The sequence below is a fragment of the Oryzias latipes genome, chromosome 11 (genome assembly GCF_053564925.1).
Source record: "Oryzias latipes strain Hd-rR chromosome 11, Olatipes_Hd-rR_3.1".
Lineage (NCBI taxonomy): Eukaryota > Metazoa > Chordata > Actinopteri > Beloniformes > Adrianichthyidae > Oryzias > Oryzias latipes.
Genome location: NC_136247.1, coordinates 27292523 through 27315797, shown reverse-complemented (window position 1 = coordinate 27315797; position 23275 = coordinate 27292523). Strand labels below are relative to the sequence as shown.

The following is a 23275-nucleotide window of genomic DNA, read 5'->3' as shown; positions in this document are numbered from 1 at the left end:
TAGGAATGACCGTACCGCGATTTAGCCGGCTACGGAAAAGTCCGCCCCTTTAACTGTCTCCACCAATCATTCTTGGAGGCTTAATCACACGTCATCAGTCTGACCAATTAGAAGCGGTAAAAATCTTCATTTCCTTGTTTAGATTCTGCTCATAAAGTCTCTCAGTTCAGACGAAAATACCAGCTAATGTTCGTCTGTAGCTGGTATTTTCCACAAAATCTGGTGTCAAACATTTTTGTTGAAGTTTTCAACTTCCTCTTTGATTAAGACAAAAGAAAAATGAATTAAAGCCACAAGCGGCGTTGTATGGCACCACCGCCGCCCTCACCGCCCTCCTCGCCCACCTTTCATCAAGGCTGGTTAAAGCTGGATTTGCTAACTATGCTAATGTGGCTAAAAGTGCTAGCATAGCGATCAGCATCATCAACTCTCTCAGAAAAACACATTGCTCAAAATGCTAATTATGCCAACTATGCTAGCTATGCTAACATAGCTAAAAGTGCTAGCTTAGCAATCAGCATCATCAACTGACTCAGAAAAACACATTGCTCCATTGGGGAGAGCAATATGTCATAATCTAGTTAAAAAAAAAACACTTTTTACAAAATGGCAGCTTTTCTGTTGATTTTATCTCCATAGCAACCATTTTATGTTTTGGTCGCCTTGAGAAGACAAACAGATCGACGTCAATTTAAGACAGATCGGAACAAGCACAATTTTGTGGTCCTTAGAAACAGTGGTTTTATGCTAACCAGGCCCACATTCCTTATATGTCCATATTCAGTAATTTTCAATGTTTTAAGTTTCAGGCATTAATGCATGCAATCAAATTTCACAGTATTCCATTGAAAAACATAAGAGTTATAACAGTGCTCCACTTTTGCTAGCTTATAACAGTGCTCCACTTTGCCAGCTCGCCACGCCCACGTCGTTCAAAATCTACAACTTCTAATTCCAACGTTTTGTCCATAGTAGCTGGTCGTTGATGCCTGAAAAGTTACGAGACGATTGATGAAAATTCCAAACGACGAATTTTCGCTTTAATATCTGGTGCTAAAGTTGCTTTTTTGAGAAAATTACAGATGGCAGCCTTTTCCCAAGGTCAAAGGTCAACGACACTTCTGTGGTGTTTGTAGACTGGAGCTGGCAGCAAATGTGTGCAATTGCGTAAAATTGCTCAAACAAAAGTGCCGTTTTCCCGTATCGTGGGAAAACACAAAAATCCCCAATTCTCAGAGTTCGTCACAAAATGGCCACCAAGCCGTAGGTCGTGTGGCCGTCCCATAATGATTTAAAAACTTTTTTGGGATATCCCCAACATGTGTGTTTTGGTTTTGTAACTGTATTTTGAAGTACATTTTGTTTGGCCCTATACGCAATTTTCGGCCCATTCATTTTTTTGACAGGATCGCTGGCCGTGATGTCATCGTCTTCGGGGGGGTGACGTTGACTTTGTGGAAAATTCATTTGCAATTCATCCCAGGTGTGTGCACATTTTGGTGACTTTTCGATCATGCGGCGGGGGCCACATTCTCGCTGAAACGCGGCGAAGTCATTCCAACTGCGAAAACAATATGGTCCTTGCAGTCAGTGACTACTACTGCGGGCCATAATAAAACTTCAACATTTTCACTTTTTGTCTAGCCACAGAAAATATAAATATAATGTCAGTATTTTTGTGTAAAATTTATCAAACATGTTGTGATCATATTGCTCAAAAATTACAGTTGCCTTTGCACTAACACTTCAAAAATAAATCACTTTTCAGAAAGAATAGATTTGGTTTTTCATGAGATTACATAATTAATAATTAATAAACTGAAGCAACAAACAACTATCAGGGTAAAATTTCAAATAATTTAGTTTCAAATTATTACTAAAAACTAACTTAACTTTTATTACTTCTTTCAGAAAAAAACAGCTGCAACTTCCAGCTTTTTCTGCCACAATTATCACAAAAATGCACGTAAGATTGTGGAGGGGACTGTACATCAATACAGACTACAGTTTATGCTTTTTTCAATTCTTGGATGGTGGTGTGCCGAGGGATTTTTTTGTCAAGGTTAAAGTGTGCCTTGGCTCAAAAAAGGTTAAAAAAAACTGTTGTAGAGGACCTGGGTGCAGACATCAACGTCCAGAACCAGAAGTCCTGGACCAGAACTGGAATTACCCCCACATCACTCAAAAACTTGATTGGAACTGGTAACCCTAACAGTTTTTATTTTACCATTTTAAACTTTACTAAAAGTTTTTTCTACAATTCTGAACACTTTTGGGTTACCGTGAGGGTAAGTTGTATAATTTCTGCTTCCACAAATGTTGTGAGGAACCATCTTGTCTGCAGGTTCCTCTTTCCATGGGTGCATGAAAGTGTCTAAATGGATGAAAGGAGTCAAATCTGTAAACAAAAATAGTGATTCTAGAAGGAAACTGGAAAATCACTGACTATTAATCCAACAATTCAAACCAATGATGACCTGATTGGCAGAAGATGACTTAACCCACTGATCTAAAAACAAAAAAACCTTCAAAGACCAATCCTTTTATGTTTGTACTTGAGTTTTCTTTTTTTGTTTAATCACATATTAACACACAGAGCATTCCACTTTCTAAACTACAGTTTTGCATTCAATACTTTATGAAAAGGTTTTGTCAATAATGTTAACACTATTGTGTGGTTCTAGAAAACTTTCAGCCAATCAGAAGAAATTAATTCAGATCCTGTGTAGATTTTGGATTTTCAATGCCTGCTAGAATTAATAGAGGTCACAGTTGTAGTTCATCTCATTGCATTTTATTCAAATCTGAGCTAAAAGAGTCTTTTGGAAAATGATCAAGTTAGACAGGACGTTTGTATTGCAGAAAGTGTCAGGAAAGTCATTTAAACAACTACAGATTTGTATCCAGGCTTTTTCTCAATGCATTCTGCATCTTGTCTGCTCCATATTTTTTATGCTGGACTTAAGCCGGATATCAACCTTAAGTAGTCTGGATAAATTCCAACACATGCTGGAAATCAGCTAACTTTAACTAGTCCATTCAGGAGGATCTATGCATGGAAAAAGGTTCAAAACAAGAGTTTAAATGAAGGTAAAGGGTTCAGTATTGTGGTGTTGATGGTTCTCCAATATTCTTATCTTAGTTTGTTCTTCAGGTCCTTAACAGAATGAATCTGATCATTTGCTTTGACTACTGACAGTCTGAAAGTCTAAAATAAATATTGACATGATAATATTGTTTCTGACCAAATAGAAAATGAGATGATAAATGTGAAACCAGCATTATTTTCACAGAAAGGTATCCAACACATGCTGTAAAGGGCTCTAGAGTGACTATTTTAGTCACACACCGAGCTCCAATTCAGGTTCTGTCTACAGACCTCCGTATCCACAGGTGCCGACCTGGGTTCAGTCCCACGCCCCGCAACCTCAAATCCACCTAGCTGCTCAGGTCATCTGCCACGCTCAACATCAGCTTCTTACTACGCCAAGCCACGCTCACTCCAGTACCAAGCTCCACTGCTCTCCGTCTCGTCTATGTTTCCATTCAACTTTACCACTGAAGAAAATCTCACCTTTGTCTTGACGTCTCGCAGATTCCTTATCCTGCAACATTCCAGTTAACTCCCTGCCAGTCTCCTCTGACTCTGAATAAATCCTTTCTCTCCATCTCCTGTGTTTGTCATTCTGGGTTCCAGCACTTGGGTCTGTTGTCGTCTAAGCGATCATGACAGAACAAACTGGCCAAACACCAGACCCAGCACACCCGCAAGGACTACGCTTTGCCGTTTCCCAACAAGAAGTTCTCTTGGGTCATCAGGCTGACGCGCTTTCCCAGATGGCATCGGCACAGCAAGATCTGTTTTGCCGTATTGACAACATCCCCCAGGCATTGATAAATGTAACGAGTCACGTGACAGCAACTCCTATGAGTACCTCTCCACTTCTGCAACCAGAAAACATGGCAGCCGCCGCATCCGCTTCGTCATCAGAGAACTTCCGCTTACAACCGGAACCCTTCCACAGAGAAGTGGAAAACTGTGGAGGATTTTTGTGACAATGCCAACAAATTTTTCAACAAGCACCCTAATAATATCAGTCAGATCATAGCACGATAACTTTAATAGTAAACTCGTTACGCAACAAAGCTATGAGATGGGCTCAGGCATACTTAACCTCCAACCCCATTTCTCAGGTACCATTCAACAGATTCCTAGAAAAATTGAAACTAGTTTTTGATCAACCACGTCGTGAGGATGAAGCCCTGCGAAGCCAAACTACTTAGTTTAAAACAACGCAACCGCTTTGAGAGTGTCTTCGTTCGGATGCTCGCAAAAAGGAAAAACAAGCAGTCTTCTCCACCCTTTGTCCACCTCCTTGGTCTCATATTGCCTTGGATTTTGTAACCGGTCTGCCATCAACTCATGACAACACTGTTGCCCTCACTGTAATCGATCGGTTCTCTAAATCTACTCACTTCATTCCCCTGCCTCAACTTCCAACAGCTTTGGAAACCGCCAATATTCTTGTCAGTCACGTCTTCAGATACCATGGAATCCCCGCCGACATGGTTTCCAACAGAGGTTCTCGATTTATTTCCCATTTCCCCAAGGCTTTCCCAAGTATGGAAAGCCTTCTGTTCTGCACTTGGGGCCATTACTAGCCTTTCCTCAGGCTATCATCCTCAGTCTATCGCGCAAGCAGAACGAGCCAACCAGAAGTTGGAGGTGGCACTCCGTTGTGTTATGGCCCAGAACTCATCTGATTGGTCAACCTATCTGGTATGGATTGAGTATTCTCACAATTCCCTTCCCTCTTCTGCCACTGGTATATTTCCGTATGAGGCCTGCCTTGGGTACCCACCACCTCTGTTTCTGTCCCAGGAAGTTGATCTGGTGGTTCCCTTGGTCCAACATCCCCTCCACCGAAGCAGACGCATCAGGACCCAGACCAGGGACGCCCTCCTCCATACCAAAGAAAACAACTACAGAGTCGCCAATCGACACAGGGTGGTAGGGCCCTCGTACCAACCTGGTCAAAAGGTCTGGCTCTCATTCAGGAACACCCTGATCCAGTCCACATCCCATAAACTTGCCCCCCGATTCATTGGCCCTTATGAAATGGAAAAGATCATCAATCCTACCTGCATCTGCCTTGGCTTACCTGCGGCCCTTAAGATCCATCACTCATCCTACATTTCCCAGATCAAGCCGGTTAATGACAGTCCTCTTTGTCTGCCTTCCGCTGCCCCGCCTCCCGCCCACATCATTGACTGTCCCCCCTGCCTTTACGGCTAACCGGATTCTGGATGTGTGGCGTAGGGGTCGTGGTTTCCAGTTATTGATGGACTGGGAGGTTTACGGGCCCGAGGAGCGTTCCTTGGTCTCCCGCTCGCTCATTCTTGACTCCTCCCTTATCGAGGATTTCTACCAGGCCCATCCTGACTGGCGTCCTGGACCACCTGGACCAATTGTCATGGTACCTCTGGGAGTCCTCTCCTCCCCCCTCCCGTCTGTGCTTCATTCTCAGATTGGACCCAGCTTTCGGCACTTATTTCATCTCCTGCTCCTGTATTTAAGATGGCCGCAGACCAGTATTCATCACCATTGCCCTCTATGGTGCAGTACTTGGTCAATCATTTGCTCAAGCCAAGAAAGTTTTGTCTTTGTCTCATTCAAGTTTTCGCTCTGTCTACAGATTTTTATATCCACAGGTGCCGACCTGGGTTCAGTCCCACGCTCCTCATCCTCAAATTCACCTACCTGCTCAAGTCATCTGCCATCAACATCGACATCAGCTTCTTACTACGCTAAGCCACGCTCACTCCAGCACCAAGCTCCACTGCTCTCCTCTCGTTTATGTCTCCATTCAACTTTTCCACTGGAGAAAAACTCACCTTCGTCTTGACGTCTCGCTGAGCCCTCCTCCAGCGATGTTTCAGTTAACTTCCCGCCAGTCTCCTTGGACTTTAAATAAATCCTTTCTCGCCATCTCAGGTGTTTGGCATTCTGGGTTTCAGCACTTGGGTCTGTTCTCGTCTAAGCCGAGCATTACATATTTCATTTTTACTTCATCTGTACACACCTGTTCTCTTTTTTATCATATAAAAGAGTACACAATACTCTGTTTAAAATTGAAAATAAAAAGTGGAAATGGAGTCCCTTTATTGTTAGTTTTTTTTTTCCTGACCTTTATTTTCATCTTTCAGCTGCTTCATTTCATCCTGAAAACGGCTGTTGTTGGCTGAGAAAGTTGACATCAATTCTGAAAAATAAACAGAAAAAAAAACATTTTTGTAGGGAATAAATGGTACGTCTTCTACTGGATCAGTATTGTTGATCCAGCTTGATCAGTTGTTATGATAGATGTGTAAAACCATGATCACTGTGGTCTTTTCTCTGTTTTCCTGTTTGAAACAGTCCATGAGGTTGAACTCAAACAAGTTAAATGAAAGAGGAACAAACAAAGAAAAGCCAAATACATTTTTAGAAAAAATTCGTTCAACATTTTGACTTTTTTTTAGAAATATTATAAAAATAATATTCTATGCAGAGAAAAAAGTTAAAAACAAGAGTTTAAATGAAGGAAAAGGGGTTCAGTATTGTGGTAATGATGGTTCTCTAATGTTCTCATCTTAGTTCGTTCAACAGAATGAATCTGATGTTTTTCCAGTCGTGCTTTGACTACAGACAGTCTGAAAGTCTGTGTTAAATTTTGGAATGATTATTTGTTTCTGACTCAATCAATCTAGACCCAATCCCCATTAACCCTTGTGCAATTCAGGCACTTTAACATTGGGAGTTGGGTCACCTAGACCCACTAGACAGTGCTCTGAACCTTTTTTCTTCAATGATTTGTGATCTTCACTGGTGTTCATGGATTACATGAAATCTTTCCAACTTTATCCACCTTTGTCATGGTAGGGGGAACACCTCAATGAAAGGAGGGGGGGGGGGGTCATCTAAGATAGCACAAGGGTTAAGCTTTTTAAAGAAACCTTTACCTAACGAATGAATCCATAAAAACTACCTCTATAGAAACAGCTAATGTGCCACAGTCTTGAAAATGGGTAGTTGTTAAAAACCTTTTCTGAAAAAGCCCAGTTTAGAGAAAACTCTAAAATAAATACTGAAATAATAATATTGTTTCTGATCGAATAAAAAAGTAGATAAATAAGGTAAAACCAGCATTATTTTGACAGAAAGGTACCCAACACATGCTGGACAGGGTTCTAGAGTGATTATTTTGGTCACACATGCGGCTGGATTTTTCAACGATGCGTCTAAAAAAAAATCCATGACCGTACCGATGTTCTCAGCCGTTCTCTGAGGAAAAAAAGACTGAACAAAAAACTTACTCAATACTAGTATTACCTCGTTTCCTTTGAGTTTCCTGTACTTTGTTTACCAGTTTGTTGGTTAATCATTTTCAGGTCATTGATGCTGATTTTTACAGCGACTAAAAAGTAAATAGACCAAATAAAACTGCTGATCTAAATACAATGTGGTCAAAAAGGTAGATGCAACCAGTGACGTGCGGTCAGATGAGACAAGTGTGGCACAGCCTCACCTGTCATAATTGTGATAAAATAGAAAAAAAGGTAAATTAAGTAAATATTTTCCACTGATCTGTGTTAAATGTTCATTTTCAGTCAACTCAACACGTTTTCCACAGTTTCTGAGCTCTGTCTCATCTTCCTCCTGCTCACTACTCCTCTGTCTCTCCCCTACCATCTCTTTCGCTCCTTCTGCTGTACTTTTCTTCTATAAATAAGAATATATGTTGAATTTCTCTTCATTCTCTGAAAATTGACTTACACGAGCATCAACCATTGACAATAGGTATAACTCTGTGGAAACAGGACAAAAACACCTGAAAATGTTGTGGTAACACAACAACCAGTGCTTAAATAGTGCCATGACATGAGAGGCGCGTGTGACAGAGACATCCTTTTTTGCATATTAACAAAAAGTAATGGCACATCCAACACCGCTGAAGCTGTGGCGTATTTGCACGCAATACAGATCAGGTGATCTAAAGTACAGTAAAAAGATTGTCGAAAGACCCCACAGAAAATATTTGAAAGTCATGTAAGGAAATGTAGTGTTTTGGGATGTGTGAAATATGTGTGTGTGTGTGTGTGCGTGTGTGCGTGTCTGTGTGTGTGGGCGTTCTCTCCCGCGCGCGTGTGTCTGCATGCTTGCTGAAACCGGTGCTCGCGCGATGCAGGAAGAGAGGGGGGAGAGCGCGTGGGAGGGTGTGGAGAGCGTACATGCGCGATCAGTTCTGTTTTGGACTTTTAAGGTAAAAAAGTAATAAAGAAAGTTCATCTTAAGGAACTGAGACTGGTTCTTTTGTCTAACCGGCCCGGAGGCTCTGAGGGTTGGAACGCGGAAGTGAACCCTGCGTCTTATTCGTGTTCTGCGTCCAGCGGCTCGTCTTTAGATGTCTGCGCAGTCAAGGCAGCAGGGAGGGGAGGGGGTGTGGGCCTGTCGACTGCGGTGGTAAATTTGGGATGAATAACTGATGCTACCACAATTTATAGTGGGGTGGCGCCACTGGTTGAACAAGAGATTGCTTTTTCATTTTAATTTTGAGTCATATGATGCAGTTCAATTCAATTTTATTTGTATAGCCCAAATTCACAACAACAGTCATCTCCATGGGCTTCATATCAGTGATTGAAAGAGTGCAACATAAAATCAAAAGGATCATGAACACATAGAATTCAAATAGGAAATACTAAAATGAACTAACAAACTGACTAAGCAGTTACATTTTTGACTATTATTTTTAACTATGCTACACAATCGCTTCCATAAGCTGAGAGCTACTTTGTAGCTACACTGGTGCCGTAGAAACAGACTAAGGACTTCTGTCTCCATTGAGGGGGAGAAACTCATATAAAATAAAGGAAAATAAGGAAGACTTTTCTACAGATCTTAGAGCTTTTTTGGGAAGAAGGATCGACACATGGACTGAAAAAGTAAGGCCAAACAAGTTTTACCATGTTTGTTTGTTTTTTTAATAACATGGGAGTGTGTGGGAAAAAAGTAAGTACAATAATCTATTTTAATTTCATGATCATTTCACAGACAACATTTGATAAATGATTGAAGCTACAGGATTTGAAGTTGGAAAAATACCAGAAATAGTTACTGAGGGTCAAATGTGTGCTGAACACATCTGAATACTTTAATTCGTTTACAGTATATATGAATAAGTTATATACAAGAAGAGTGTTCTATCAATGTCTATAAAAAATATTTTCTGTAGGACAAATATGTTCTTGTGTGTATTTTATAAGCTGTTCGCTGCCGTTGGATGAATGCTGAAATATTTAGTTCTTTCATCGTAAATCTGACTCCAGAGGGGTCAGTGCCTCACCAGCCATCAACTTCACCACACGTCACTGGATCCAAGAGACTTTTGCGTTGGTGCACCTAAGAGGAGCATCAGTTCAACCAGTGAGAAACTGAATCTAGAGCCTGCTGGAGATAAATAAGTCCAGTTTCTACAACTCAACTTCTAGACAATGGATGAATGAGAACCTTCACCCACATATGCAGACAAAGAATCACAAAGAATGGTTCCATTTGGTGATGACCACTCTCTAGAACTGTTACTGTTGGAGCAGATATGGAGAAACAGATTTTCAAAGCATCAATGAAATTAATGCAAAAATAGAGTCAAAAATAAAGATGGTTTAGGTGTTTTTAATGTTTCTCACCTTCAGAGTGTTTCTTTAGCTCCTTCACTTCCGTCTGCAGATTGTTAATGTTGACCACCATGTCTGGAAAATTTCATTATTTGGTTAAAAAAACTACAAAAGTTAATTAAATTCAAGTTCACTTGTGCTTTAAGGCTAAACATCCATAAAAATAATTTTAAATTGAAAAAATAAAAGTCTCTGTTGCTGGTTTGAAGATTTTAACTAAACTATGATGTTGAGGTGTTAGATTTCATCTTACGTGAGGATAGAATGATGGATCCAGCTGACAGGACAGTACACAGCACCAACAGACACCATTGTTCACATCTGCAGAACCTTTTCTGGACTTTAGGACACGTCTGTGTTTGTGGAGCTATGAGAGAAAAATAAAAAGGGATGTTGTCTTCCAGAGAAGAATCCATTGTTCTTTGATCAAACACTCCTGATCAAAATCTAAAGATCAGTTAAGAAAATGCAAAAATGTGCAATTATCACAGCTGGACCTTAACAAGGTTCTAGATCGAGCTTCAAAATGCATAAAAAAAAGAGGAACTAGAGAACACATATTTTTAGATGCCAATTTATTAAAAATGACCATTTAAATTAAGTCAACTGTTCATTTGGTAATTAAAAGTTTAAGACCACAGCTTTTAAAAGACAGAATTTGTGTTAAAATCTGCATTTCATGTTATTTTCTAATAAGAAATTGTCTTTCAGGGTCTATTGATTTCATAGGCAGAAAAGCTGAATTTCTTTGAACGTGGCAGGGCTTCATAAAAACTATCACTTTGAATTCTTCAAAGGATCCTGATGGTTTTTAAGTTAATTTTTTTTTTTTAAAAGGTTCTGCTCAAAATGTTTAGCCTCTTGTTCCCGTTGCTTCTTTTTCCATTTTTGAAGCTCTTGGGGTGTCAAACTCCAGGCCTCCTGCTGGTTTTCCAGAAATCCTGCCTTATCTGCTCCTGATGACCTGGACCAGGTGGAGAACCTTGGAACCTTGTTCAAATCTAGCCATGCTAAATGCTAATTCTTGCTAAACTGGTACTGAGATTTGGATCAGCATGTCTGGATGCAGAAGATTGAGTTCATTCTTACCTTGTTCTGGTGACTGAACCCTTCTGGTGTCCTCCACAGATTCATATGCATCGTTGTAGATTTCCACCTCACACTCCTTCCAGTCTGATGTGTCTTCTTGCTGCTTTCTGTTGTATCTGACCTTCTTGGAGAAATCTGGTTTGGCATAAATATCTGATGACATCTTAAGGCTGATGCAGTAGAAGAGGGGCTGCAGCTGCGTTATCACTCAGAGGTGGACTGAAGATGTTGCAGAAAGTGAAACATTTTCTGCATTCACGGACAGGATTTCCTGTTTAACCATAAAAATACCTAGAGGAAGTAGCAGCACGGAGGTGTAAAAACACTACACCTCCAGTTTCTATTAGTTTTACTGGTTTTCCATTAAATTTCTTTATTTTTATTTTTATTTACATTTAGTGTGTGGGGAGGGAGAGGGGAAGAATGTGAGGGGGGGGGGGGGTGGTGGAAGAGAATAAAAGGAAGAGAGGTGGAGAAAGTGGGGGATACAAGCATTGATTTGAATAAGTTATTATTTTAAGCTGTAACAATTATACCAGATCTGCTGAGACGACAAATATTACATCTGAAGGTCAAAATCTGACACTAAGATGAGTGGAAAACATCTGTCCATCAATACATTGTGGGTTAGGAGGGGGGATGAAGCAGACAGGAAGCAGTGTGGCAGTGTGCACGTGCACGTGGGGGTGGAGATACATGCAGGCTGCCAGAGTGAGCAGACCAGGAGCAGGGGAGAGAGACCCCCAGGGCAAGAGCAACCCTAGCAGACCTAAGCAGCCAGGGGGGGGGGGGTTGACCACCCAGCCAGGCACAGAGGGGGCCACCCTACAGGTGCACCGAGAGGCATGGGCGAACCTGGCGTCTGAGCCCCGAGGCCACAGGACAGGAGTGCTTAGTCGTACCAGGCGGCAGCCATGGGGGCCACCGGGTGCCGGACACCGAGAGGTGGGACGAGTCTAGGGCCCAGAGAACCCATGACCTGCCCACCACCCAGCCGGCGCCCCGTCTCCGCATGCCAGCCCCGGCACTCGACCCCAGCAACCCAGAGATCACAGCGTATCCACAGCTTCACCCCCCCCCCCACTACTCTACCCTCTACAACCCTCTTCACCCACCATATCATACAACCCCTCCACCCATACCCCCCTAATGCCCTCCCCACTCTGCAATGGGGAGGGAGAGCCCCAGAGGATCCCGATGAGTCAGCCCCAAGGTCCGTCCCTCCCATGCACTGTCACACACTCACAATCTTCTGTTTACCCCCCAACCGTTGCCACGCAGTGACCCCTTCCGGCCGATGGACCCCCCCAGCGCCGCACGCCCGACCATCACCGCAGTCGACAGGACACCCACAAGCCTGGCCGCCCTGAGAGAACCGGCCGCCCCTCCCCGACCCCACCCATGTATGGTGGTGTGGCTGTACTGTGTACTTGTAGTTCTCTCATCTTAAGGTTTTTTATTTATTTTTTTCATTTTTTTTCTCTTTTACTTGTGCTTGTCTTTGTGTATTTTATTATGAGGGGCTTATTTGTTTATTTGTTTTTTGCATTAGTGTTTGTGGATCCTTGTTTGTTATTATTGACAGCACCTTAAACTGTTTTTTAACATGAAAGTTGCTATATAAAGTCGAGTCGAGCCAGAGGCAGGATCCACAGGCAGGTGTGGGAGCGGGAGCAAAGGCGAGGTAGACGGTCAGGAACAGGAGCACGGATGAGCCAACTGGAGTCTGGAAGCACTCCCACTCCCCAGGAGGGGAGAGGAAAAGAGGGACAATACATGAATCGCACTGTACCAAACAGAGGCATGGAGAACTAAATGATAAATGATGATCAAGAATAGAGGAGAGGAAGGGTAGAAGTAAAAAAGGAAAGAGGACAGAACCCCAGTGTACCATAGTTACCCCAGCTTCAACTTCTAGCAGCCTTTTAAAAGAAATAGTTATTATTAAGTTTAATTTAAACAAACTAACATTAAGTTAAATAATCTCTGAATACTAACTAGTCTGACAATAAGCCTGTCCAAAGAGGAATGTTTTCAGTCTAGCTTTGAATGTAGAAACTGAGTCGGCCTCTCTTCCATGAGCTGGGAGTTTATTCCATAAAACAGGGACTTGGTGGCTAAACGCTCTACCCCCAACCGTACTTTTACTAATTCTAGGAACCACAAGCAGTCCTGCATTTTGCGAGCGAAGTGTTCTTATTGGATGGTAAGGGACTATGAGGTCCTTAATAAAGGACAGGGCCATGCCAAGTAAGGCCTTATAGGTTAACAGGAGGATCTTGAACTTGATTCTAGAATCAACTGGGAGCCAATGGAGCGAAACTAACACAGGAGTGATGTGATCTCTTCTGCTAGTTCCTGCTAACAATCTAGCTGCTGCGTTCTGAACAAGCTGGAGACTTCTTAAGGAACTCTTAGCACACGCTGCTAACAAGGAGTTACAGTAATCCAGCCTCGACGTAACAAATGCATGGATGAGTTTTTCAGCATCACTCTTAGAAAGTAGATTTCTGATCTTAGCAATATTCTGCAGGTGAAAAAAGGCAGTTCTACATGCCTGAGATATGTGAGCCTTAAATGATAAATCCTGGTCAAATAAAACCCCAAGGTTTCTAACTGTGGAATCAGGGGCTATGCTTATGCCATCCAGGGAGACTATCTGAGCAGACAGAGTATCTCTGAGGTTTTTAGGACCTAGTATAATGACCTCAGTTTTTTCTGGGTTCAAGAGGAGGTAATTAATTGTCATCCAGGTTTTGATGTCACTGATGCAGGCGTTCAGTTTCTCTATCTGGTCATTCTGGTCAGGTTTCATGGATAAATACAACTGTGTATCATCATCATAACAATGAAAATTAATGCTGTGTTTCCTGATTATGTTTCCTAGGGGTAGCATATAAAGCGTAAACAGGATCGGTCCCAAGACTGAGCCCTGTGGGACTCCAGAGTTAACTCGAGTGCACTGAGAGGAATGGCCATTTGCATTAACGAACTGATACCTATCGGACAGATAGGATTTAAACCACTGGAGAGCAGATCCTCTGATCCCTATGTCCTGCTCTAATCTATGGAGTAAAATACAGTGGTCGATAGTGTCAAAGGCTGCACTGAGGTCCAACAGGACAAGAATAGAAAGTAGACCCTTTTCTGAGGCCAATAACAAGTCATTAGAGACTCTAACTAGTGCAGTTTCCGTGCTGTGGTGGGGTCTAAACCCCGACTGAAAGGCTTCAAAGTGGCTGTTGTCCTGTAGGTGGCAGTAAAGCTGCTTAACTACAACTCTTTCTAGGATTTTAGAAATAAAGAGCAGGTTTGATATCGGTCTATAGTTGGCCAAGATGCTAGGATCCAAACTGGGCTTTTTCAGAAGAGGTTTAACAACTGCATATTTAAAAGACTGTGGCACGTAACCCGTTTCCAGAGAGGCATTTATTATTGTTAATATGGGATCATTAATTAGGGGAAAGGTTTCTTTAAAAAGTCTAGTGGGAATTGGGTCTAACAAACACGTTGAGGATTTGGAGGACGTAATAATTGATGCTATTTCCACTTGATCCACAGCAGTGAAGCAGTCTAATGTCACAGAGGTTTCTATGGATGCCTCCATTTCTACCGCTTCAGCCTGTTCTGGGCTGATAGTAGGAATAACTTGATTTAACTTATGTCTAATATTTCAGATTTTACTATCGAAAAATGTAAGAAAATCATCAGAGCTGAGAGAAACAGGAACATGTGGTTCTACTGAGCTCTGACTGCGAGTTAATCTAGCAATAGTGCTAAAAAGAAATCTTGGATTGTTTCAATTCTCTGATATTAAGGTTGAATAGTACTGGCTTCTAGCTCTACCCAGAGCTTTTTTATCATTTAATAGGCTATGTTTCCAGGTATTCAGAGACTGCTCTGAACCGGAGCGGCGCCATTCTCTTTCCAACTTACGGGTTCCTTGTTTAAGAGAACGTGTTTCACCGTTAAACCACGGTGCTACTCGGTTTTGTCTAACGAACTTAGGTTTCAAGGGGGCAACAACATGGAGTGTACTCCTGAGGGCTTGTAAGGCATCATTAACAAAGTGGTCATTTATACTAGGACTGATGCTATGGGAGCTGGTCTCAGTATTTGCTCACAATGTCTCTAAGTACTGGCTGAACTGTGAGTTTGAACTGTGAGTTTAAACTCTGAGAAGTAAGCTAGACTGTGATATTGCTGACAAACCACCTCCTTTCCTTGAGATTTGAGAACATTTGGGAGCGGGAAGTTTGATTTTAAAGTTCTTTTAATGGTTTATAAATGTTTTTATGGTCTTGGGCCCTCTTATTTAAATGATATTATTTTAAAATACGAACCCTCGCGGACCCTGAGGTCCTCTGGCACTGGCCTCTTAGTTGTCCCTAAGGTAAGGACCAAGACACATGGTGAGAATTCATTCTGCCATTATGGTCCTCGCCTGTGGAACAGCCTGCCGGAGAGCCTCAGGGCCGCAGAGACTGTAGAGGTTTTTAAGAAGAGGCTCAAGACCCACCTTTTTAGTCTGGCTTTTATATGACTTTGATCATTCCTTATGTCTTTTATTATTCATCTATTTATTAATTGAGGTATTTATTTACATATTTAATTATTTATTTTCTTGTAAGGACTATTATTATCTTTGTTTCTAATATGCAATTCTTTTTATTGTTATTTTACCAATGATTCTTAGGTTATGTTTTAATCACTGACGTTTTTATTTTTTTTATTTTTTAATTACTAACATTCTTATATCTTATTTTATTTTTTTATCTTTTTCTATTTTTATTGTTGTTATTCTATGATCATTTTTATTTTTTATTCTGATGTTTTTTACTCCAGTGTTTCCTCTTGGGGATCCATCGTTCTTGGGCACTATCAGCTTGACCTGTAGGGCGTGCCGTTGCTGTGGTGCCCGTTCTGGTTGGGCGGGCTGGGGTCCCACTCTGTGGTCTAATAGCCATGGATGGGGCCCTGGGCTGCCCTGTGTTGGGCGGGCGCTGCGGTAATGGCCCCTGTGGTCCGGCTGGGCCTTGGAATGAATGGATCCCCATGATATCGTTTCCTCGCAGCAGTACCAAGCCAGACCTTCTTCAACTGCAGTTCTTTTTCTGTTCACGGTTCTACTGGGGTAACTGGGTGGGTGGGGATGGGGGCGGGGGGTGGTGAGGGAGGGGTACCTTCTTTGTGTGATTGTCCTTTGTTTTCTGTTTTTAATAACTTTCACTTTTTATGACTGTTTTATCTGTTTTTATGTTAAGCGCTTTGTGTTTTTAACCAAAATGAAAGGCGCTATATAAATAAATAAAGTTTGAGTTTGAGTTTGAGTTTGAAGGAGCAGGCGGATGGGCACAACCGGGCGACCAGCCCCCCAGCTGGCCGTGGCAGGCGCCCCCCCTCCCAGGGCAGCCAGGCAGTCAGGAGGCACCGAGCCAGCCGCAGATAGAGGCCAGAGCTGCGCCAGCGCTGAGAGACAGTCAGCGAGGAAGGGGCCTGGTGCCAATCCCTAGGGGCAGGAGGTCCAGGCCCACCATTCATGCCTTAACATCCCTAAAGGACAAGCACCCTCCTAAAAAGTACATGAATAAATGGAGAACTGAGAGAAAAAATAATAATTATGATAATAATTTTAACAACAACAAAAATCAAGGGAACACCTTAAACCCCTGCTGTGGATGCATTGCAGATACCCGGGGGGCCAGGCCAAGCGCCAAACAACCGGCCACGGGTTAAACACCGGCCGTGGGCAGTTGACTCCAGGCCCTCAGAACCCCACACCAGCACCAACCAACCAACCACCCAGCACGGCACCCAGCTGCCGTTCCCGGTCGGCCGCACTGCCTACTCTGCGCCCAGAAGGTACCAACCCAGGAACCCCTGCCAAGTTGCAGGCAAGGGGTCCCCAAACTTTTTCTAGGGAGGGCCACTTGACGTTTCCATCCTCTGATCGGGGGCCGGGTCAGTTTGAAACAGAAGAAGTGTGACAGTCACAGAGTTGCCTAAATGTAAACTGAAAGCTACACATAACCAAATACTAATAACCCAATCTGATATCAAATAATCCTCTCTGGGTTCTTCACCAAAATATATATATATATATATATATATATATATATAAAAATAATAATCAATAAATAGATAATAAGACTCTTAATGAAATCAGTAAAAAACAAATAACTCTCTCTGGGTTCTTTACATAAAAAGTCAAGAAATAGAAAATAACAGTATTTTAGATCTTAGAAAATCAATAACGACCAAATAAATCACTGTGGGTTGCTCACAGAACTAAAGCTTCTGTTGTCCATCCACACTCTTATGTAAATGTTCAACTTCAGTTCTAAGAGCAGAATCTCTTAAATAACTCATATGAGCCATCTCTTTAGGTTTTTGTGTTCTTTCCTTATAATCCAGTTTTGGAGGTTTCAGGGTGCTAGCCTATAGACACCACTGTTTGTTCTCTCAGATCAACTTCCTAGATTAATTACTCTGCATTCTGAATTAATGTTTCCTTTACCTAACCTTTTTGTCATTTTTCCATTTTGACGAGGGGGGCGGGGTCACGTTCAAGTTCTATGACTGGGAAAAAAGTGAGTTTGCACTAACAACATTTTTAGCTTGGCTCACATTTCAATTCAAATAAGCCCCTTTTGCTAAGTTGTTTCTCTGACCAATGATGCTGACTGTTCCTTGTCTGATGCCATCTCATCTTTGTCTTCCTTATTATCTTCTGTTATTCATGCTGGCTGTGGCTCATGCTGCTCTTTTTCATCTTCCTCCTTCTCACTACTCCTCTGTTTCTCACCTACCATCTCTTTCCCCTCTTTCTGCTGTAAGAATAAATGTTGGTACACTTACTCTTCATTCTTTGAAAATTGACACAATATACACAAGCATCAATTACTGACTTTAGGTAACTCTATCCAAACATATCAAAAACACATCAAAATGTTGCGCTAACACAACAACCAGTCCTCAAATAGTGCCATGAAATGCGAGATGGGAGACATTCTTTTTTATGATCTACAATAAAATGCCATTGCACATCCAACACCGCTGATGTTGTGGCGTATTTGCAATTGTATTTGCGCACAATACAGATCATGTGCTCACACTAGTGTGCCGTGGGAGATGGTCAGGTGTGCCGTGTGTGTGTAAGGAGAGGAGAGGGGCGGGGTGTGAGTGCGGAGCGTGAGAGTGTCGGAGAACCGTAATAAAAAGAAGGTGTCTCCCCCAAAAGATTGTTTTGGAGTCTTTCTTAACCCACTCTGTGCAGAATCAGCCTTAGCCCTGAAGAAAATCTCCCGTGCGTTTCTGACCACGGTCGGAAAAAGAGAAGTCATCGCGCAGGAAAGGTTCAACACTTGGATCAAACTGTTAGTACAGCACGTCTGCAAACACTTCCTCATTCAAAACTCAGAGAGAGCACATAAGACGGCCGAGCAGCCCCCCCTTTTTTTGAATTGCCTCCATGACAACCGCAGTCACACAAAAGTCCAAAGGAGGTCCGCGGAATGCGGAAATGCTGCTACGTAGTCCTCAAAACGTCTACTTTTGATAGTTTCAGCATTGTATAGTGTAAATGCAAAAAATCGGATACGGGTCACTTTGAAAAGATGATGTAAGCGGGTCGTCAAAAAAATCGGATATAGTCAGAAAATTGGATTTGGGTATCAAGACCTGCAGTGTAAATGCAGCCATAGTGTCATGGTACCCTGGGAGCCCTTTCCCCTCTCCCTTTGCTTCCACTGATTGGACCCAGCTGTCTGCACTTCCATCATAAACCCTGCAGTATATCAGATGGCCGGTTTCCAGCATTCATCGCCAGTTCGTTGCCAACTATGGTGAAGTACCTAGTCTCATGGTTTCCTCTGTGTTTATGAAACTCTCGTTGTCTGTCTCTGAACCCGTTACTCAAGTTATGCTCCCTGTCTGCAGGACAAGCTACACCCACCAAGTGCCTGCCGGGGTCCAACTCTCATCAAGATTCCTCAAAGCCACCACGACATCAAGTCCTCAAGCCACGCTCAGCAGCAATCCGGCAAGTCCACATTCTACTCACCACTTAAGCATCAAGACAAGAGAGGAGTACTTACCCTCTGGATCTGTCCTCATCCTGGACTCCTCCAGAGCCCCCCACCCCCCCCCCCCCCCCCCCCCGCGCCTGTTCCGGTTATCCATCGCAAGGAACATTGAAATCAATTCCTGCCTACATTCTCGAGCGTCTTTCCGGATTTCAGCGTCTGGGTCTGTTTTAGTCATTGTCAGTCATGACACTTAGTTAGGAATATGAAAGATCGTAATATACTTTTTTCTTTGTGTTTATTTTATTCTATTAAAGGCATTTTGATTAGAATGACGGTACCGCGATTTAGCTGCAGCTACAGCTGTTATCTGAAAAAGTCCCGCCCCTTTAACTGTCTCCGCCAATCATTCTTGGAGGCTTAATCACATGTCATCAGTCTGACCAATCAGAAGTGGTTAAATTCTTCCCTTTTTTGTTCTGATTCTGCTCATAAAGTTTCTCAGTTCCAACAAACCTCGGTGTAGCTTTCCACAGAATCCAAACACAAACAAGTGAACAAAATAATGAACTCTGGGTTCGTTTATGTGCTTTTTTGGAGCCAACAGGTATGTTTGTGGCATTTGGGTGTGTGTGGACAGGCCCCGCCCCCTTTTGGATTTATATTACTTCTAAACCTGACTGTAATGATTATAAACATCCAGCAACTTGATGCTTTATGCTGCTTCACGAGAAAGCTGATGTGACCAAAATATTATATAGTATTTCAAAACCACAAAAAGATAGAATTACCTAAATACTGAATATTAGATTTTAGAAATCAAATGTTGAATTCTTACAGCGAGTCATGAGTCCAGCCAGAATCAGAAAACAGAAAACTCCCAGAGAAAACTTGAAAACTCTGAAACAGTTTCTTCTCTCAGCTTGAAGATTCTTCTGCTTCTGATTTTCTAAAAAGCAGATTTAGTTTATTTCCAGAATTCTATTCAAACCGTTGTCATGCATGCTACAATTTCTTCCTGACTGAACAGTATTGCAGCAATGTCTCTTTCTAGAAGGACAAAAAGGGAAGTTATTTATTTACTTTAGTTACTTTTCCAACCAGACGTCTTACATCCAAACCATCCAGGTTCCCATCTCCTCAGGATGAACATGGATCTCACCCTCCTCTCCCTCACTGCTCATTCCAGATGACGGTTGGACCAAAGCACACACATTCCCTCTACATCAACATCCTTTATTCCAGTACACATCACTAGCAGAGATCGCAGACGTCCACATTTAAATTCAAACATTCCTTCTGTCAGATGTCTCCATCCTTTACACATAGCATCAAATACAGAAACAACATTAACTGAAAAATCATCATTGGATTCAGCTGCTACACTGAACATGGCTGTTTTAAATATCAGATCTCTTCAAATAAGTATTTTATAACTAATGATCTGATTGTTGACAGTGATTTGAACTGTTTCTTTTGAACTGAAACCTGGCTTGGAACTAATGCTGCAGCTTTTCTCACTGAGGCCTCTCCACCTGATTTTAATTTTTATTTTCAGTAAGGGAAGGTAAGAGAGGTGGTGGAACAGCATTAATCGCTGAACAAGGTAGAAAAACTGAAACCTTTAATTTAACCGATTATCCTTCATTTGAGCATCTTCCTGTTAAGCAACCCATCTATTTTACCACTGACTGTTTACGGACCACCAAGTCCTCCCTCCCGTTTTTTAGCAGGATTTTTCTAAGTTTTTATCTGTCATTCTCCTTTGGCCCCCAGTTTTCAACTTTAAATAGTATGGATTTTACCCATCATGTGTCGCACAGCCGACTTACAACAGAGGACACACCCTTGGTCGTCACCTCTGACCTGTCTGCTGGTGTGTCCTCTGTTGTTGACTTGGCTGTGTCAGACCATTACTGTGTGTTTTATCCATCATGAGACCTCAGTGAGAACTAACGAAACGAGGATCTATGATGACATCAAGGTGTCATGATAGATCTTAACCAGCAGATGTCGCTGTTGCGATTGAACAGAAGCCATCGGTGAGTTTGTCTCCTGTTCAGTGTAAACCTAAACACAACAAACAGGAAGAGGAAAATGAAACAAACACGTGAAAGTTTCATAATAAATAAACAATCTAACATTGGGTTAACATTCAAATTATATTCAAATGATTTATCGTAATCTAATATTATTTATCTAAAATAAAAAATAACATTTTGTTCAACATTTTGTTCAACAAAACAAATAAAAAACTACGACACAGAAAGTCTGCTTTCACATGGTTTTGTGTTACCGTTTCCTTCTCGTTTAGTTTTCCGATGTTTAGTTTATAAGTTTTAATTCAAAATAATAAAAAAGGTTTTGTACAGTTTTAATAACTGATGCTGCGTTCAAGTCATGACAGTCAACAACAGTCGTCTGAAATAAAGCCGCTGAAAGATGAAAATGAAGGTAAGAAAGGATCAAGAAAACAACAGAAACACAACGGTTCAGCCATGCACAGTGTTTTTATTGTGTTCAAATGTAAGTCAGAAAGAAATATTTATAAGTGAATTATAAATATATGTGGGATAGTTGGATGTGAAGGTTTCTTACTAAAAAATTTAAATACAGAGACAACGATTTAAAGCTACCAGATGTAGTTACCACTCTGATCAATTTCTCAATGAATAAAACTCTCTCCAAAATATACAAACTTTTATGTAATTTAGATAATAACATTTCACTTCCGACAACAAAATGGGATGCAGATTTGAGCATCAGCACAGATGAAAGCTTTTGGTCAGAACTTTGTCTAAACACCTTTAAACTGACAAAAAGTCCAAATCTGCAGCTAATCCATTTTAAAACCCTTCACAGAATTTACTACACTGGACAGAGGATGTTCAAGATGGGTCTCAGCAACTCAGACATTTGTCAGCACTGTGACAGTAATCTACCCGACAATTACATGCATGCACTGTGGTTCTGCACGCCTGTCCAGGCTCTCTGGCAGCAGGTATGTGCCGATTTATCAGTCTGGCTTAAGGTTTCAATCACAGCTTCACCGTCACTTTGTGTGCTTGGTGACATGAGTGCCATCGATGTAGAAGGAGGATTAGGCTCTATCATTTTCATAACTCTTTGCATTGCTAAAAAAAATATTTTAATAAATTGGAAAAGCAAGAAAAATATAAATATAAGTCAACACAGAAATCTGCTGCTTGATCAGATCAGCTTGGAAAAAATGTCAGCCCAAAGTTCAAGTAACTTTGAAAGAATTCGGTCTCTCTGGTCTCCCATAGCTAACTCCATGACTTAGGGGATGGGGGGGCCTGGTCGTCGCTGCTCCTTGCCCTTCTGCCGTGGGCCGGGGTGGGGGCCGGGGCCTCCGGTGCCTGGCGGGGGGTGGTGGGGGCTCCGTTGGTCGGGGGGTCGGGTCCGGCGCCGGGGTGGGGCGGGCTGGGGCGCTGCGTGGTCCTCTGGGCTTGGGTGTGGGGGTGCGTGGTGGGGGGGTGGGGTGGTGTTCTGGCTTGGCTTGGGGGGGTGGTCCCTTTGCCTGTGCTGGGGGGGGTTGGCGGGGGGCGCTGCTCGGGGGGGGGGGGCCCAGCGGCGCTGGATGGGCTTCCCATCTACGCCTGGGGCTGGGATCAGCCCTTCCCTGGCTCTGGGGCGGGACGGGACAACCCTCTTGGGGCCCCCGGGCGCTCTGGGTGTCATCCGCTTTGGCTGCGGGGTCTGGGGTGGGGTGGGGTGGGGGGTCTTGTCGGCCCTGTCCTGTGGGGGGGCATTCTGGGGGAGGGGGGGGCCACTATTGGTACGGGGCAGGGGGGGTTGAAGGGTCGGGGTCTCCGCTGAGGCCATCGGCGGTTTCCCCGGCCGGTTGGCTGCCTCGGTCCCGTCGAGGCCTGACCAGAGCTCTTCTAGGGCCGGCGTTTGGGGGTGGGGGCCTGGGCTTGCTCCGGGGGGGGCCGGCGCTTTCTGGCTCCTCTCCCTCTGTGTGGGGTGGGTGGTGCTGGGCCTGGGGTGTCGGCGCCTCCGGGGGTGGGGCCCCTGGGCTGGGTGGGCCTGGCCCCCTTGCTGGGGGGGGGGGGGGGGGGGGACAGCTGTTTGACCACCGGGGGACAGTCTACCAGCTGTCCCCAACTTACCCCCTTCCTCATATAACCTCATAATAGGGTGAGGGGGTGGGGGGCTTAGCCTGCGATGAGCCTTGGGGGGGGGGTTTACTAGGCAGTGGCCCCCCCTCCTATGGTTGCCGTATGGAGTGGGCCCCCCCTCTTTCGGTTTTATTTGCACCTTAGACATGTAGGGCCCTTGGTAGGGGGGGTGCTTGGACATCACTGCCAGCAAGCAGCAGATGTGCGCCCTTTTTGTACTACATTTGAGCCTTACCATGGTGATTAACAACCAGTAAACTTGTTGCTTTATGCTGCTTCATGGTCTTATCCCCCTTCCCCTCC

At 43.0% G+C, this 23275-nt stretch overlaps 1 protein-coding gene and 1 long non-coding RNA gene across 2 annotated transcripts in view; both read right to left on the bottom strand.

The window, feature by feature from the left end:
• Positions 1 to 19841, bottom strand: part of LOC110015836 (CD209 antigen-like protein A) — a 54712-nt gene extending 34871 nt beyond the window's left edge. Inside the window, exon 1 of the mRNA XM_078955117.1 lies at positions 19669 to 19841. Coding sequence (XP_078811243.1) covers positions 19669 to 19678 — 10 coding nt within the window. The 5' untranslated portion in view covers positions 19679 to 19841. The remainder of the gene's footprint in view (positions 1 to 19668) is intronic.
• On the bottom strand, positions 5985 to 11230 carry LOC105355015 (uncharacterized). Its single transcript, XR_013658955.1, has 4 exons — positions 10807 to 11230; positions 9971 to 10084; positions 9730 to 9792; positions 5985 to 6263 (listed from the first exon to the last, which is right to left on the bottom strand). It is a non-coding gene; the product is annotated as an uncharacterized LOC105355015 (long non-coding RNA).
• Positions 19842 to 23275: the final 3434 nt, after the last annotated feature.